This window comes from Otolemur garnettii, unplaced genomic scaffold, assembly GCF_000181295.1.
Source record: "Otolemur garnettii isolate 467f Iridium unplaced genomic scaffold, OtoGar3 scaffold00058, whole genome shotgun sequence".
In the NCBI taxonomy this organism is placed as follows: domain Eukaryota; kingdom Metazoa; phylum Chordata; class Mammalia; order Primates; family Galagidae; genus Otolemur; species Otolemur garnettii.
The window spans coordinates 1,014,803-1,031,024 of record NW_003852453.1 but is presented as its reverse complement, the minus strand read 5'-3'; the positions used below and the strand labels follow the sequence as shown (position 1 = coordinate 1,031,024).

Below are 16,222 nucleotides of genomic sequence, written 5' to 3'. Positions count from 1 at the left end.
ACAGTGAGCTCCCATTGGTCAGTGTCCTGTGACAGTGGGCTCCCAATGGTTAGCGTCCCATAATGGTGAGCTCCCTTTGGTCAGCATCCCATAACAGTGAGGTTGCATTGGTCAGCATCCTTACTCAATTGGGATCACCGGTGGTGCAGCCACCTAAAGTTGTCTTCTAAAAGCCAGCTCTATAGTTGATAATCATGTATAGTACACTTGAAAATTGCTAAGGGAGTAGGTCTTAAATTTTCTCAAATCAAAAAACAGTATGTGAGGTGATAGATAAGTTAATTAATCATTTCAAAACACATATCAAAACATCAGGTTGTACGCTATAAATGTATATAATTTTTATTTGTCAATTATACTATGTACCTTAATAAAACTGGAGGAAAAAACCCAGATCCTGGATTTGTTCTGTTTGTCTGATGTTAAACTGATTAAATTCTGCTTCACTTGGTCATTGTCCTTTTTGTGCTTTCCTTATGTTTTCTTAGAATTTTAAAATTTCTTGAAATTAATATTTAATCCATTTATTTCTATTCTGTCTTGAGTGGTATATTTAAAGTGATACACTGTTATCTGAATATGTTTTTAAACATCTTATACATAGTAATTTGATTATAATACAGATATTCTAAAATTGGAGCTTTGGTTTTCATTTAAAAAGGAAGTTCATAGAGGTTGGGCTTTTTTTTCTTTTTCTATTTTGCTTATTAAACTATGGCATTTTTCTTTTGTTTGGCATAGAGAATGTAATCTGCACTATTTCTGATTTTGAAATGAATGGAGGCTTTCTTTGCACTCAAAACAGTCAGTTTCAAGAAATGTTTCAGGGACAATAGGAAGTATAATCTATTTGAATATGGAATTAAACATTTATATTAATAATTGTTATTCCTGTGCTCTCTCTCATGTTTGTGTTTGCAGATTTCACTTGTCATACGAAAGTTAGGTGAAGCCTCTCTGATTATTTTGTTTCTCTTTGCATTTCCAGGCACTTGCTTTATATATTCTGATCCTTACACCACTGGAGCAAACCACTAGAACAAAGGACACTTGCCTCTCTGCCCCTACATAAATACAACGATTCACACATTACACACCATTTTAGTCTCCTATTTTGTATCAGGTTAAACAATCCTTTGAATTTTTTCTGTCTAAATAACTGAGATAGTTTCTATTATCTCCTGACAGAATCCTGAGTCTGTTGTCAATGAGAGCTGTTCTAGTAGGCAGACAGGACTGTGGGAATGAGTGGGACTGCCTCGTGCTAAGAGACTGGGCTGAGGTGGTTTGACTGTCTTCAACACCACCACCTTGCTGTCATTCCAGCCTAGAGGAAGGGGGTAAGAGCACAGAGGGTAAGCAGGGAAGTTTGTGGGCCAGGCCTGGGGTGGCACTCACTTCTGCTCATATTCCAATGGAGAAAACTCCATTGAAATCACGAGGAACCGTGTAGTATTGTATATGTGAGCAGCCATGTGCCCGTCTGTAATTCTGGGGCATGCAAGTAGAGAATAAATTTTGGTGGATGGACATGGATCCTAGTTCTAGATTAACATTCTTTTACCTTTGATTCAATGTTGTCTGACATTAAGGTGGGGAGTCCCAGTATATCGGATCTGGAGACTATATGGTCAGTTCTCGGGTTCAAGCCACCCCCCCCCCTTTCTGGTAATTTAAACTTACCTTTGTATTTTTTTTAAAGTTTAATTTAAAAATGTTCTTAGAGGCTGACCTCAAATTTCTGGGCTCAAGCAATCCTCCCACCTCAGCCTCCAAAGCAGCGAGGTGCTCAACACTTTGCCTGGCCATTTTTGTATTTTAAATGGTAAACTTTAAAAAAATTCTTATTTCTTGATTTATTAACTTAAAAAATAAAGTGAATATTGACTTCTTGCTGTGAGAGACAAGAAAATTAGCTCACTTACCTTTTCCTCTTGGCCCCTACTGAGTTATCAAGAAGTGCTAGGATTTTTGTCCCAGTGTTAAATTATTTTAAATTGTGACACTTACCTTTCAAGTCATTTTCACATTCTTTGCAGTCACTGTAAGTCTTCTTGTTGTTTACTATTAATATTTCAATGGACTCATAGTTCATAAATATTTTTTATGTATTATGTCTTCTCTCTTCACTCTTCCCAGTTTCTCTTGGCTGAATGGATTTAGTCAAATATTATTTTCAGGAAAGACTCACAGCTGTAATGATTCCTGATTCCTTATATGTTTGGAAAAAAAAAAAAGTCTCAGGTCACAGACATCGAACTGATGTGAAGTTATGTGTGCCCATGGCCTCAGCCTAGCTCACAGCAACCTCAAACTCCCAGGCTCAAGGGATCCTCCTGCCTCAGCCTCCTGAATAGCTGAGTCTACAGGTGCCTGCCACCACACCTGGCTAATTTTTTCTGTTTTTAGTAGAGATGGGGTCTCACTCTTGCTCAGGCTGGTCTCTAACTCCTAAGCGCAAGGGAGTCTCCTGCTTTGGCCTCCCAGAGTTTTGGGATTACAGGTGTGAGCCTCCAAGTCCTACCTGTTTAGGGAAGACTTTATCACACCTTTGAATTTTTTCCTGTGCCAATCATACCCTTCTCTACATACTGGTTTTCTTTATGTTGGATCAACCTTGTCCACCCACTTCTTTGCCATTTGCATTCATTGTGATTCTCTCTCTGACCAAATGTCCCCTTACCAGAGGCCTCCCCGCAACCTTAGCAAATCTGATTGCCTTCATCACTCTGTGCCTCCTCCTGCCTTTTCTTCACAGCACTCAGCTGTGCATCACTGCATGCTGCCCTATGTCCCCAACCCCAGTGAGAACACTAGCTCTCCAAGGACAGGGAAGTTATCTCCAGACACTGTCCTGCCCACATAGTCAGCACTCAGTAAGCTCTGGACCAAATTATCTCAAGCCTTGTGTTTGTCAGTTCACTTTTTATCTGTGTAGATCAGGCGTCCTCAAACTGTGGCCCATCTAGGACTTTTATCCGGCCTGCTGGGTGTTTTTGCTGCCACTGCCTGTCCTGCTTAGCAGCCAACTCGTCCCAGGGCCTGCAGTCCAGCCCTCCAACGGTCTGAGGGACAGTGAACTGACTCCCTGTCCCTCAAAAGTTTGAAGACCCCTGTGATAGCGTTCTTTGCTATTTCTAATTTACGAAACTTGTTTCCTTAGCTCTCAGTTTCCTATTTTATCGAATTGTTTTATTTTGTCTTTGACTTCTTTTCTCATTGATTCCTTTTCTCTTTACTTACTTTTGGAGTCTAGGACATTGATATGGAGGATGTGCTATTCCCCAGAGTAACTTTTCTTCCAGAGTGGGTCCTATCTGTTTCCTTTTCTGTCTGTAGTATTTGTTACACAGTTTTGGGCAGTTTCTTCCCATCTTCTTGGGACTGGCATAGTGCGGCTGTCCCGCATAGGTCTTCTGAACCTCCTCCCCCTACCCCCCATTTTCCAGCTGAGTGCTCCTCCTTGGGAATTGGACACAGTCAAAGATGTGCTACCCTCAGAAAGGCACAAAAGATCAGAGAGAAAAGGACCAGTATAAGGACTGGTGGAAGGGAAGTGGGCTGACTTGTCTCACCCACTTTTCCTTTCTTGCTAAGAAGAGGGCAGATGGTCAGCCGTGGGAGTAGCCCGCACGGCCTTCACTTCCATCTCCCCTTCCATCTTTCTGGGGAGATAGAAGTGAAGGGGGTGCGGCTACTCCCACGGCTGACCATCTCTGCCCAGGTGAAAAACCTAAGTTTACCATCTGATGGAACAATCCATATGGAAATAGGAGATGCCTTTGACTAGACAGAGTAAATTCAAGTCTCACAGTTTTAGACAACATTAAGAGGGGGGTGCTGTCCTCAAATCCAATCAACACTGTCCATATACCCCACCCTCTCAGGTAATAAGATACCAGCTCTCAGACCATTGTTCTGGGGAATTAGTCACTCTTCTCATTGTTGGTCTCCCTCCCAGGTGAAAAGTCAAGATACCCACTCCTGCTCTCTCTCCCATTTCTCGGGGAGCAGGATTGTGGCAAAGATGTGGTTTGTGATGTGGACACTTCACAGAGGTGCCTAATGGGAGGGCACAGGCTGAAATCCAATTTACTCTGAGCCAGGGGGAGTTGCATCTGCTTAGAGAAAAGGCCTTTTTCATAGCACAAAGAAACTAAACTTTGTGTCCACAGGGCTGAGTGTACCCAGAAAGAGTGCCTTTCCCCAGCAGTGGGCGGGCAGTGGCCCTGCTGGAGAGTAATATGAGATGGTGGCAGGTATGGTGTGGAAAGAACCTTCCCCGGATGTTGACTCAGCACTCACCTTATTCCCTCCAATGCATTTGGCTTTTCGTGAATCACCTGTCATGTCAATCTTGTCCCCGCCCTTGTGCAGTTTCTGGGTGCAGAGTGCAGATTCTGACTAGTTCCAGAGGGGCTTTTGTCTTCGTGATGCTTTTCACAGTTTACAGTATAAGTGTGCACGACTTCCTCTGTTTGAATGGGCTGCTGCTCTGTGATCCTTCCCCCCATTTCCACTCCTGTTTTGAGCCTCTGAGAGAGGGACTGTTCTGATCCGCCTGCCTGCTCGGCTGCTCGGAGCTGCTTCCTACCACTCCTCGATTTAACGTGCCTGTTTTCACACTGCTTTGCCCTTGCCCTTTTTCATGCCATCTATTTAATATGCATGCTGGTGAAGGGTGGAAAGAGTTTGGTGAAAAGTTAAATGCACTCAGGTGTTCAGTAAATGTGAGTTGGCGTCCATAAGGTACTAATCTATCGCATATTGAGGATAATATCAAGATGATCCCATACTCTGATCTTTTGAAACTGAAATATGATTTTTTTAGACTTAAATAAAATGGCAGGGAATCTGGAAAATGCCTGGTTTCTTACAACGATGAGCTAGAAATAGAGTTGAATTTGGTATTCAGGCAGGAGTTTCCAACAGACGCTGCTCATACAGTAAACTTAGGCAGTGAATCTGCCGTTGTGATAAAGAAGGCTTTAAATCAGATTTAAACCTTGTCACGCCTAAATAAATGTGCTAATATTTTCTGTCAGTCTCTAGTGCAGCTGTTAAAACATTTGGGTTCTGTAGACCAAATGAGATTTCTAAATTTCATGAGTGCTGTGTTCTAATTCTTATTACTTTTTGCTCTTCTAATTTGAAAACATGTTGGCTGATTCCAAATATATCTTTTAGAACAATAAATTTCGAATCTCTTCAAGCATAAAGTCGATACACGTGACATATGATTCTGAATGCTTTCAGCGGCACAGAAACTCGTGAGGATTCTGCATATGTGACATTTACGCAGGAAGCTAACACCCATTCAGGAAACGCACATTTGCAAATGATCTTTGATTTCAACTGAGGCAGTAGTTTTCTGGCAACATTGCTCAGCTAATCAGATTTTTAAAAAATTCTTAAAAATACAACACTGCTTACTTTTCTTCAAATTTCAGCAAACATTAAATGTTTCAAGTTTTTTTCCTTTCTTTCTCTAACTTCCAGTTTCCTCAGCTGTGAAGTTTTAGTCCTCAATTCCCTCTTAAGGCTTTGTGCTTAGGTTATTTTCACTTTTAGGTTTTGTAAACTAGCTTCATCATTCAGGACTGCCTTTCCATAAACCCTCTTGATACACTAGTAAAGTATATTACTTTAATGGCCCTCTTTGTCCTCTCCTTCAGATGCTCCACAGGGCAGAGTCTATCTCACTCCCCTCAGCCTTGCTAATAATACACACACAATTGCTTATGCAAAATTACGAGGAATGACCAACAGCATTGTTTCCTTGTGCTCACACATCCACTTATTTAGTATCAATTGACTTGTCCTCTCTTAGATCCTTTCAAGACTATAGACAGGCTGCGTTTCCATGTGACAAGTCTGTCCTCTCAGATGAAATTCCAGTAAGGCTGATCCGAAAAATAACTCTCTTTGGAGCCAGGGCTCAAAACTAGTGGGCTGCACTTTAACATTTAGGAAAGAAATAAATCCACAAAATTTAAATGTTTAATCTACTTTCTATTTTTATTAAAGTTTAAGTAAATTTGGAAGAAAAGTATGTGTAATGGTAGGTTCCGTAGATTCTCTTCCATACTATCTCCAGATCGAGTCAGTGGAAACACTAAACTCAGTCTTGTGAGCTTGGAATAGAGGCTGCTTCCAGATACATTCATCACTTCAGAAATAAAATTTAATGACTTAATTTTGTTTTTACTAGTACAAACTAGGTTAACAGTTTTAAATTAAATATACTTCTGGACAATGCTACACAGGTCCTATTTTCAGCAGCAGCTCAAAAAATGTTTGATAAGGTCCAGATTTATTCAATCCTATAGTTTGCACAAATACTAAAGCATAGTCATGATTAAAGGTAAAAATTGTACAATAGTTCTGCATACTAAAATATTATTAATGATGTTGTTTCTGAGAACCAAAATATCAGCTGGCTGATTCTGCTTTTATGATGTATATTAATATCTTCTAGCATGACAAGACCACTAATAAAACGGCCACAATTCTTCTGATACCTTTGATTCTCAGCATGCTTACCAGTTGGCAAATTTGTTTTAGTGGCAGTAAGGTAAAAATTCAGAGACCAAAGAGCCCGGATTCATTTTGATGAGCTGTTTTATCATAAAACACGCAGCAGTGAATTTTCAATTCATAAACTATTTCTATGATTCAGTGAAGATTATCATTGTAGCTGGCATAATCATGAGAAGTTTTTCCGCCTGATTAAAGGCATTTACGATTACCAACAGATCAGCACTGGCATGCAGGAGGTCCAGTAGCTCTGCTATGAGTAGGGCAATCACCTCACCAGCACCATTGGTTCATGTATTACTGGCTGCTTTGATTAAGCTTCACCACGAAACATCACACACTTCTAGAAAACGCGTCTCCAGAGAGCCTCTGGCCTTCCTCCCTAGCTGACCAGACACGGGTCGTCGCTGCCTGGCTTGACCTCTCCTTCCAGCAGCAGGTTCATCACCACCTTTGTCAAGTAGCTGCATGTCCCTCTTCTCCCCAGCGGGGGAGTGTTGTAAAAGGAAGTCATGTCATCCTGCAGAGGAAAACAACCAGCAATCACGGGGCTCTGGGTTTGCAAAGACTGACAGGTAAAACCAGTGCCAGCCTGGGAGGGAAATAAATTCACAGGAAGATTTCTCCTTGGAACACATGAGTTTCCTGGGCTTTTCTTTCATTTTCCTGAGGCAGATTCTCACAGATAAAACAAAAACAGGCATTTTTAATATTCTCCTCTTTGCTGATAATTTTTATTTACTTAGAGAACCTTTTTTCCAGATGAGCATGGAACATTAAACACAGAACCTGGAAGGGAATGTGAGGCAGTACACAGCACCAGGTAGCCTGCTACTGCTTTCCTGGTTCCCCAGAATCTAATTTTATAGACCTCTGGAATATATACCTGCTAACTGCATAAAGCAAATTTATCTCTTCCTAGATTTCTTTCTTTGTCAGAACTTCGTAGCTAAACTGACCTGTAATTAACTAAAAAGTAACATTAGTTCTTCAAATTTCAGCCTGCCTCTCAAGTATTATTCTGTACTATGTGAATCTGTCTTGTAAGTTAAATGACGGGGGATTAGGGAGATTCTGAACAATTGAGACTATGAAGACACTTCTACAAAAAGCTTTTTTTTCTACTTACTTGTTTTTCAATTTCCTTTAGCCGACTCTCATCTCTTTGAAATTCATGAAAAGCTTCTTTCACCAGTCTGTCTAGATCTACTTTGTCTTGAAATTCTAGCTCAGGGTTTCTTTCCAGTACGACGGATACAACCATCAGTAACTAGAAGAGACAGATGAGGAGAGCCAATTACATGAACCATAACAGCGACATGTCTGGACACGTTTTCATTCTCTAATCAGATGGACGGAGGAGCCTCATCATCCACAGTGTGTTCTGTATGAGGGACTTGAACATCACATATGGAGGGAAACTACCTAATTTTGCAAATCAGCCAAATAAGTTCTGTTTGGAAGCTGAATACTTTTATTGTGTATATCCCTGTAGTTGTACAGAAATACTTTTTAGTCACTTAAAGAAAACTGACAACTTAGAGAAGTGACTTTCCTCACCCTGTGCTTAGTACATCACACCTTATTCACCCAAACTCATCCTCTGGGCATCAGTCCTTGATGGCAAGACACCAAAACCAGTGTGCAGTGGGGCAGGGACCACAGCTAGAGATTCTGGATCTAGACTCATGATCAAACAACTTGGAGTCCATCCCCGCAAAATGAGGGTACATCTGTGGTGCTGCAAAAATTGCTCAGGGGATGGCTATGTTTTACATAAATACACTTGGCTCGGCACCTGTAGCTCAATGGTTAGGGTGCTGGCCACATACACTGGGGCTGGTGGGTTGGAAGCAGCCTAGGGCTACTAAACAACAATGACAACTGAAACAACAACAACAAATAGTTGATTGTGGTGGGCGCCTATAGTTCTAGCTACTTGGGAGGCTAAGGCAAGAGAATCACTTAAGGCCAAGAGTTTGAGGTTGCTGTGATTTTGTCTCAATTAAAAAAAAAAAATACACTTAACTTTGACCTCTACAAATGCTCTTTGTCTATATAAACTATCTTAGCTTAATGCAGCACTCTATTGTGTGACCATCCCGCACACTTATCCTAAGTGGCAGTGTTCATTTTAGATGCCAAATTCATATCAGATACAAAAACTGTGTCCGAGTCTACAGTGCCGGGTGAAGGCTTTCTGTGGGTGCTCATGGCTCCTCACACTTCCCACCTGGGGAATCTGCTCACTGTGCTTTATTTGAAGGCTTCCAAAACAGAACCTGAAAGAACCAAGAGGAAATACTTTCGGTAAACTCCAGAGGTTACAATGTGTGAGACCTAGGGGCAAGGTAGCTAGGAGAATGCAAAGTTCTGCTGTAGTTGTAAAGGAAAATTTCTTCTGCAAAGGGAACAACCTCACTTTAGTCTAAAAGACAGACCTCTATGTCCACTGTGTGTCCCAGATTTGGGCACTAGACATGGAAGGTTAACCAGAAGGCATCCACCCATCTAATAACCCCTGATTTCCTGAAACCTAGTCTGCACCTCACCCCTACCTGCTACAGAACTGATTGCCTGGCTCTGTTCCTAAGTTGGGACTTTGGAGGCCTGGGTGAATCCACTCCACTCTCACTGATAGCTCACGTCTGGGTAAGACACATTACCTCCCCTCAAGAAACACAAAGTCTGACAGACACTCCCAGAGAAAGAGACACAAAGAGGATGAACTACAGGTCAAAGCCGTCAGGTGCGGGTTCTCTGTGTTTGGCGTGATGTTTCAGTGTGTGCATTTCTGTTTCAGCATTTCATTTACATAAAGCAATGACCACATAACACAATTACATGTCTTCTCTTCATACAGAGATGTTTGAAAAGACGGCCCTCGAATTATTAACAGTGATGATCCTTTGCCAGTGGGTGTGGGAGGAATTTTTGTTTTCTTTTCTATAATTTCCTGAATTCTTGAATCTTTCTACAATAGTTGTGCATTATTTCTGTGAATAGAAAAACTAAAACAAAATGAGTAGGAAAAGGTCATCTCCCCTATTTCTATGCTGCTACTGATCCACTTGCTGTTGAGGGTGGACAGGTAGCTGGGAAGCTGGGATGTTGGTGTCCCCTGGAGGAGTTTAGGGTCTGTGAACTGCTCATGTGCCTTGGGCCACAGATGGCCACGTTCTTGAGGACTCAATTGGCGGAAGTCACGGTTGGTGAGGAATAGAATTCTTGGTCTCTTAGACAGTTTGCCTTATACTACTTTTCAGGGAGCAAATAGAAAATCCACATTTCTTAGCAATCCACATTTCTTAATACAAACCTCCACAATAATCTGTCTGTACTTCGGCTGGTCAACATTTCCCAAAGTGTCTTCAACGAGGAGAGAGAAATTCATCTCATACATGGTCATATCTGACAGTGTTGGTTGCTGAAAAAAATGACTCCATATTAACATGCTGCGCTGTTCTCTACTCAGTAGAGGAATCTCATTTCCTGATCGATAATCTTTTCCAGTTTCTATAAAACCTTAGAAAGCACCTTTAGCTATTGAACTGTAGTTTGTATATGTCAAACCTCTCATTTTTAGTAAATGTCTTCAGTATACTAATGTTTTAGGGGAAAGAAGTCTAATGGAAAGCCACTCAAATACACAAAAGGAACAGCCAAAAGTTGGGACAACAACCAGAGCCCACATTGCTCTCAGGGTCAATACGAGAAGTTAGGCTGCTGTCAGGCATCAGTGTGTAAGTTGCCTGCTATTGAATTTACATCATTCTGTGGCAGGTCCTTTCTGAACGGACAGCATAAAAATGCACAGCAAAGACAGCATTATATGCAGAGATGGCAAGGAAATAGAAAAAAGGCAAAACGGAGAGAATTTTCTCTACTCTGTTGTTCATCTTTCATCTAAGCTGAGAGCACTGCACAGTCTTCCATTCACTTTCCACAAACCAAAGGAAAGCGGAAAATAAACTAAAATCCAAATCGAGATCCGGGCGGGTGGAGAATCCTCAAAGGATGGAGGGAAGACTCTGAGAGCTGGGCTGTCTGGCGGGAAGCAGGTGGAGTTCCCAGAATGATCACCAGAGATGCAGAGGTGGCCGTGATGACTGCAGGGAACCTCCTCCTGGCTCCAGACCACTGGTATCCACCTGCTACTCAAAAGGGGACCCAGCAGGAACCCCACTTAAGGAAACGTCAGTATGAGAGACCCTGTAAATACAATCTGAGATGTTGCTAATGTTTACAAGTACTACCTAATTTGGAGAAAATGAAGCCCAAATGCTAAATAGTTATTATGATTGTTCAGACATCTAGCAATAGGACTAACAGTGTCCAGAAGGAAAGGATGATCATTTTCTGCATTACTTTTATGATAGGTCATTAAAAGTCAACCCAGCTACTGGGCACCTACAGAGGAGATGACAAGCTTGCCTTACTTCCTACTCTGATGAGAGGAGTTAGAGTAAATGGTGTAGCAGAAAAGTTATAGGAAAGGCTCAGAAGCCAAACTGCAGGGGTTGCGCTCGGGGTCGGCTTCTTACTAGAGGTGTGACCTTGAGGAAATCATCTGGCTGTGTTTTAGTTTCCTCATCAACTGGAATGATAAAGTGCCTTTCTCCTAAGATTGTTTTAAGGATTAGATGAGCATTTAGAAAAGTGTTTGTTGCATAAAAACCCTTACCTGTGTTTACTGTTCCTGAGAGTTTTAGCAGCGAGAGGATATTAGCACAGAGAGGACACTGGAGTAAGTGTCCCGGAAAGGAGCCTGGGAAGTGCTGGCAGAGCTGAGAAGGAAGCTCACAAAGATGCCTGGGTGCGGGGCCCAGCTGCGTGGAAAGGAGCCTGCAGGACAGGCAGGACGCTGCCCAGGAAGGCTGTGTCCTGCCAGGAGACACTGCTGCTCAGACAGCAAGGGCACCAGGAGGGCTCCAGCACCTGTCCTGGCAGCCAAGTCAAACCACTCACTGTCTGTGAACAGTACAAAAAGTACTATTGAAAAGTTTCTATTTATTTTTTTGAGTAATGTATTCACACAGTTCAAATTTTGAAAGGTTAAAAATGGTTCCAGTGAAAAGCCCCGTGGCCCCACCCCCCAGCCACAAAGTTCCTTCTTCCAAAGGCAAAGAAAAGCACACTTGGGGCTCCTTCCAGAGATACTCTGATGAATACAGAAGCAAAATGAGTGTGTGTGTTTGGGAATACTTTATCTGCACAAAGAGCTACATCACAATTAATTCATCTGGAGTTTCAACGCTGAAAACAAACACAGTCCTCTATTTCCAAAGGGCTAATTCTTCATTCTGGGGTATAAGCAGAAAGATTCCGATGCCAGGATTAAATAAATAAAATATCTACAAAGGAAATCATCTGTAGGGGAGGACACTAGTTCATGTGAACCACAGCTAAATTATATCTTGAGTAAAATAAGTGATTATCTGTTTAATGAGCTAAAGAGTTATTGCATTTTTCACCTTTAATGCAATTCCTAAGCAGCGATTTCCTTATTGGAAGCGTTCCTTGGCCACCTTGCTTGTTAGGTCTGATCAGGTTCTGTCTTTTCAAGGTTCCATTGTTTGTGAGGTTCCCCAGCATTGGCTCACTACCGCTTAGGGTGCTGAAGGGATCCCCCCCTCTAAGGAAAAGCCAGTGTGAGAGACCCTGTGTTCACTCTAAGGAAACAAAGGAAGGGCAGTTTGTTTACAAAGAGGTTTGATCATGTAGTTCCTGTAAAGAAGCTTCCTTAAAACATCTGACATATGACAATACGAAAAAAAAAAAAGGATTAAACACAATTTCTTAGCAATATACCCATTTAGTAGAGAAAGCTCTTTTTTTAATATATAGAGGGACATTAAAATTGAAAAATAAAAGTAACTCAGATTGGGTAAAAATATTTCCAACTTAATTGATTCGACTTCTTATTTTCTAGTATTCCATCCCTTCTGGTATCTGGATATCCCTCCTTTAAAAATATCCTTAGAATACTGAAAAGCAAAAGTTACTGCAGTGCAGAGAGGAAAAGACTCCTCTGCCTGCGGCCCCTTAGCGGTCCCCTTCCTTATATAAACAGGGCGGCCCTACCTGGGGCAGATGCTTCCCAGCCACCATGATGCCATTGGGTGTGCGCTCCAGGATCTGCCACACTCGGTCGTAGAACCCAGGGGGCGTTCTGTTCAGAGACCCATCGATCTGCCGCCTGTTCAGCCAGCATCTGTGGACCAAAGGAGAATGCCCTAGAGTTGAAAAACAAGCTTGTTCTGGTAGAAAGCAGGGCTTTCAATAAGGATTAATTGTTCCCATAGGGTAACAATAAAAGCCAAAGCCTGTCAATGGCGCGCCTCTGCCATGTGCTACAGAGGCCAGTTAATGTTTCACAGGGAAAGCAGGGCTTGCAGACCAGGAGGAGGTCCCCAAGATCTTAAAAAATTTAAAAGGCAAAATGTTGTTTTCTAGTAAGCCAGAATTGCTCACTACATGAACAAATGATTTTCGAATACACAAAGCAGCTTCATTTAAACACGTAGCCAACTTCCCAATCACTTTAGGTAGTTTTTACACTGGACAAAATGTAAGCTCTGTGAAGAGATGGAAATCACATTTGATCACTCCTATAATTCTCTCCCATAAAGGTGCTTAATAAACATTTGATAAATGGGCAAGTGGATATTTGAAAAAATATTCATATTAAAATTACCTTTTTAAACTTTACAGAAGTTTGCTATTTGAATATAGCTGAAAAACTAGACCCCAAATCTTACATGTCATAACAACAGTGTAATGATAAGCCAAAATTCTAGATTGCCTATTTCCACAGAAATGCTTAAACCATAAAGATACCTCATTCACAAACTGCTAAAGGTGTGTATGATTTAGAAAAACACGCAGTAACATAGTAGTCTATTCTTGTGGAAGTGAAGACACACACTTTTTACTCCCGGTGTTTACAGAGGCGGAGAGTGAAATGTGCTCAGTGACAAGGAGGCAAAGACTGAAGGGCACAGGAAGCAGAGAAAGACATTTCTGTTCTGGTGAAAGAGAACCAGTGAGGTTTTGAGTGAGAAAGCCATCTTTTTTGGATGTGCCAAATTTCTTTTAATAGATGTAGCCTTGCACTGCTGAGTTCAGGGTCTCACTAAAGCGAGGCAGCTCAAAGGCCTAGGGCTCCTTGGTGAAGTTTTAGTGTGGACACGTGTGTACCTCACAACCTGCACTGAGTTTTCCCTCCCTTCCCTTTGTTTAGCAAAGGGTACCTCAAGTTCTATGAAGTCGTGGTTAATACATTAAAGAGATGTTTGCTTAGAACCACAAGAAAAGTAGAAATGAGTGAGCATTCATGATGGAGGTAGAGCATTATTTTGAAATCCCTTTTCTTATGTTTTGCCTTTAAATTTTGAAAAACTTTAGGCTTACAGAAAAGTGACAAGAATGATTCATAAAGTTCTTACAGTCTCTTTACTTGTTGTCCCTGCTCTTGTTATCTCACGTAACCACAGTATAATGATCAAAACCAGGACGTTAATGTTGACATCACACCATCAGCTAACCTTGGACCTTATTCCAATTTTGACCACTTTAAAGTTCATGTTCTGATTCAGGAGATAGCCCAGGATCCACATGGTACTTACCTGTTTCCTGAGGTACCTCTAACTGGGACAGTCCCCCCACTTTCCCTTGTCTTGGATAACTTCAACACTTTAGAAATGTCAGCTGTTATACAGGGTGCACCTCATTTTGGGTTGCTCTGATTTTTTCAGATAAATTGTGATTATGCATTTTGGGGGCATGGATATCCAGAAGTGATAAGCCTTTTTCAATGTATCAGGGGATACATTATGTTGACATGTCTATTACTGGTGATAGTCACCTTAAACACTGGGTTAAAGTGGAGTCCGCTGGGTTTTTCTCCTGGAAAGCTACTTTTCCTTTGCAATTAACAAGTACCATGAGGGGAAATACCTCAGAGTTATGTAAAACTTCCATTTCTCATCATACTTCCATCCAGTGATGGTTCTGGACTGCAATAATTACTACTGGTTTCTATTTCTCCAATGATGATTCTATATTTCTGTCATTCCATTGTACCTACTCACTGGACTTGTGCTGTCAGGATGAACCCCTTTTCCCTGTTCATCTACCTACTTCAGCATGGACCTGTGCGCATTTATTCTGTGGGTTACAACCTGATACTGTCGTCACTGGGCTGCTCCAGTTGTCCAGCACTGGCCACTGGGGCTCCTCTGAGAGGTCTCCAGTGACCTTTGGACACACCTCTACCATATTTTGAGCACCTTCTTACTTTCTGGTAAAAATGCTCTAGCCTCCTTCTACATTTTCTTGCTCAGCCCTGGAAGCAATAATGTCTCCAAGAGATGGTGGTTCTTTTTTATTAAAAATGCTATTTAGAGACCAGCATCCAGCCACCAGGGTTGCTCATTGCTGCTGTGCTCTCCCTGCCTCCAGGTCATGTCCACGGACAGGATGAGAACACGACAGATGCACGTACAGACACACATCAACTTGTGCATCTATCCATCTGCGTAGAGACCGTGGACTCATATGCTGAGTCACTTCCATCCTGCAGCAGCGGGCGCATCCCGGCCTCCCTCTGTCCTTACTTGTACCTATCTTCTCTCACAAAATCCGGTTCTCATTATGCACAAGAGATTTAGTTTTTTGCTTAGTCCTAGTTTACATGTAATTTCTGAATTGCTAATCCACACATCTGGAAGAAAGAACTGATAACTGGAGTACAGTATACTGTGCAGTCCTTCTTTCCTTCCGCCTGACAGTACCCAGTTGAAGCCATGCCCCCAAAGGTGCTCCAGCTAACCCGCCTCTCCCGCCCGCACTGGGGCTGCGTTACCTGCTTGGAGAGCAGCTTCGTCCTTCACTGTTTTTATTCTACTTTGTGTTCCCTCCACATCTGGGTTAATTTCCATTCATTGTTTGGATATGGAGACGTCACCACTGTGTTAGGGTCAGCGCCACACAAGGTGCGTGTCGAGTCTCTGCTCTCTCAGCCCCGCCAGCCACACCTCTCTCCATCCTGCCACCCTGTCCCCGTCCAACCCTGTTAGGGTCTGATTTATCCTTCCTGTATTTCTTCTGAACAAATGAGCATATATCTGCTTATTTATATCCTTTCCTGTTTTGCATAGAAAGTACCATACTATAGATGCTCTGTGCTGTTATGTTTAACAGCATACCCTGGAACCACTCCGTCAGTTCAGAGGGGCATGCTCCGATTTCACAGCTGCAGAGCACCCTGCTGTGTGGCTAGACTGTAGTTTATTCAAACAGTCTCCCATGTACGCACATTTAGGTTATGGGAATTCCAAAATTCTCAAAAATAAACAATAGTGTAATGAGTAACCTTGTGCATATGTATTTCTGTGTTGTTGGAAGCATATCTTCAGAGTAGACGCCTAAAAACAGGAATGCTGGGCCAGAGGATAAGCACAGATGTGTGATCTTTTTAAAACCTTGTCTAATTTCCAACCAGCAGGGCTCTGCTCACCAGCCATACAGAGGAGTGGTGGGCACAGCCTCATCTAATGCTTGTTATACTTTTTAACTTTCCCAACTGACATTTCTCAATTATGAATTACTCAACTTTTTTTTACATATCTAAAGGTCCTTTAAATATGTTTTAAATAAACAGATTAATCATGATCTTTCTCCA

General features: G+C 41.9%; 1 protein-coding gene across 2 annotated transcripts in view; it reads right to left on the bottom strand.

Moving 5' to 3' along the window:
• Positions 1-6,166: 6,166 nt before the first annotated feature.
• The window catches only part of PHKB (phosphorylase kinase regulatory subunit beta), a 225,746-nt gene continuing 215,690 nt past the window's right edge, over positions 6,167-16,222 (bottom strand). For both annotated transcript variants that reach the window (XM_023514768.1, XM_012806835.2), the window contains exons 28-31: positions 12,622-12,751; positions 9,857-9,964; positions 7,667-7,807; positions 6,167-7,057 (exon numbers count right to left, since the gene is read on the bottom strand). In XM_023514768.1, coding sequence (XP_023370536.1) covers positions 6,920-7,057; positions 7,667-7,807; positions 9,857-9,964; positions 12,622-12,751 — 517 coding nt within the window. In that variant the 3' untranslated portion in view covers positions 6,167-6,919. The remainder of the gene's footprint in view (positions 7,058-7,666; positions 7,808-9,856; positions 9,965-12,621; positions 12,752-16,222) is intronic.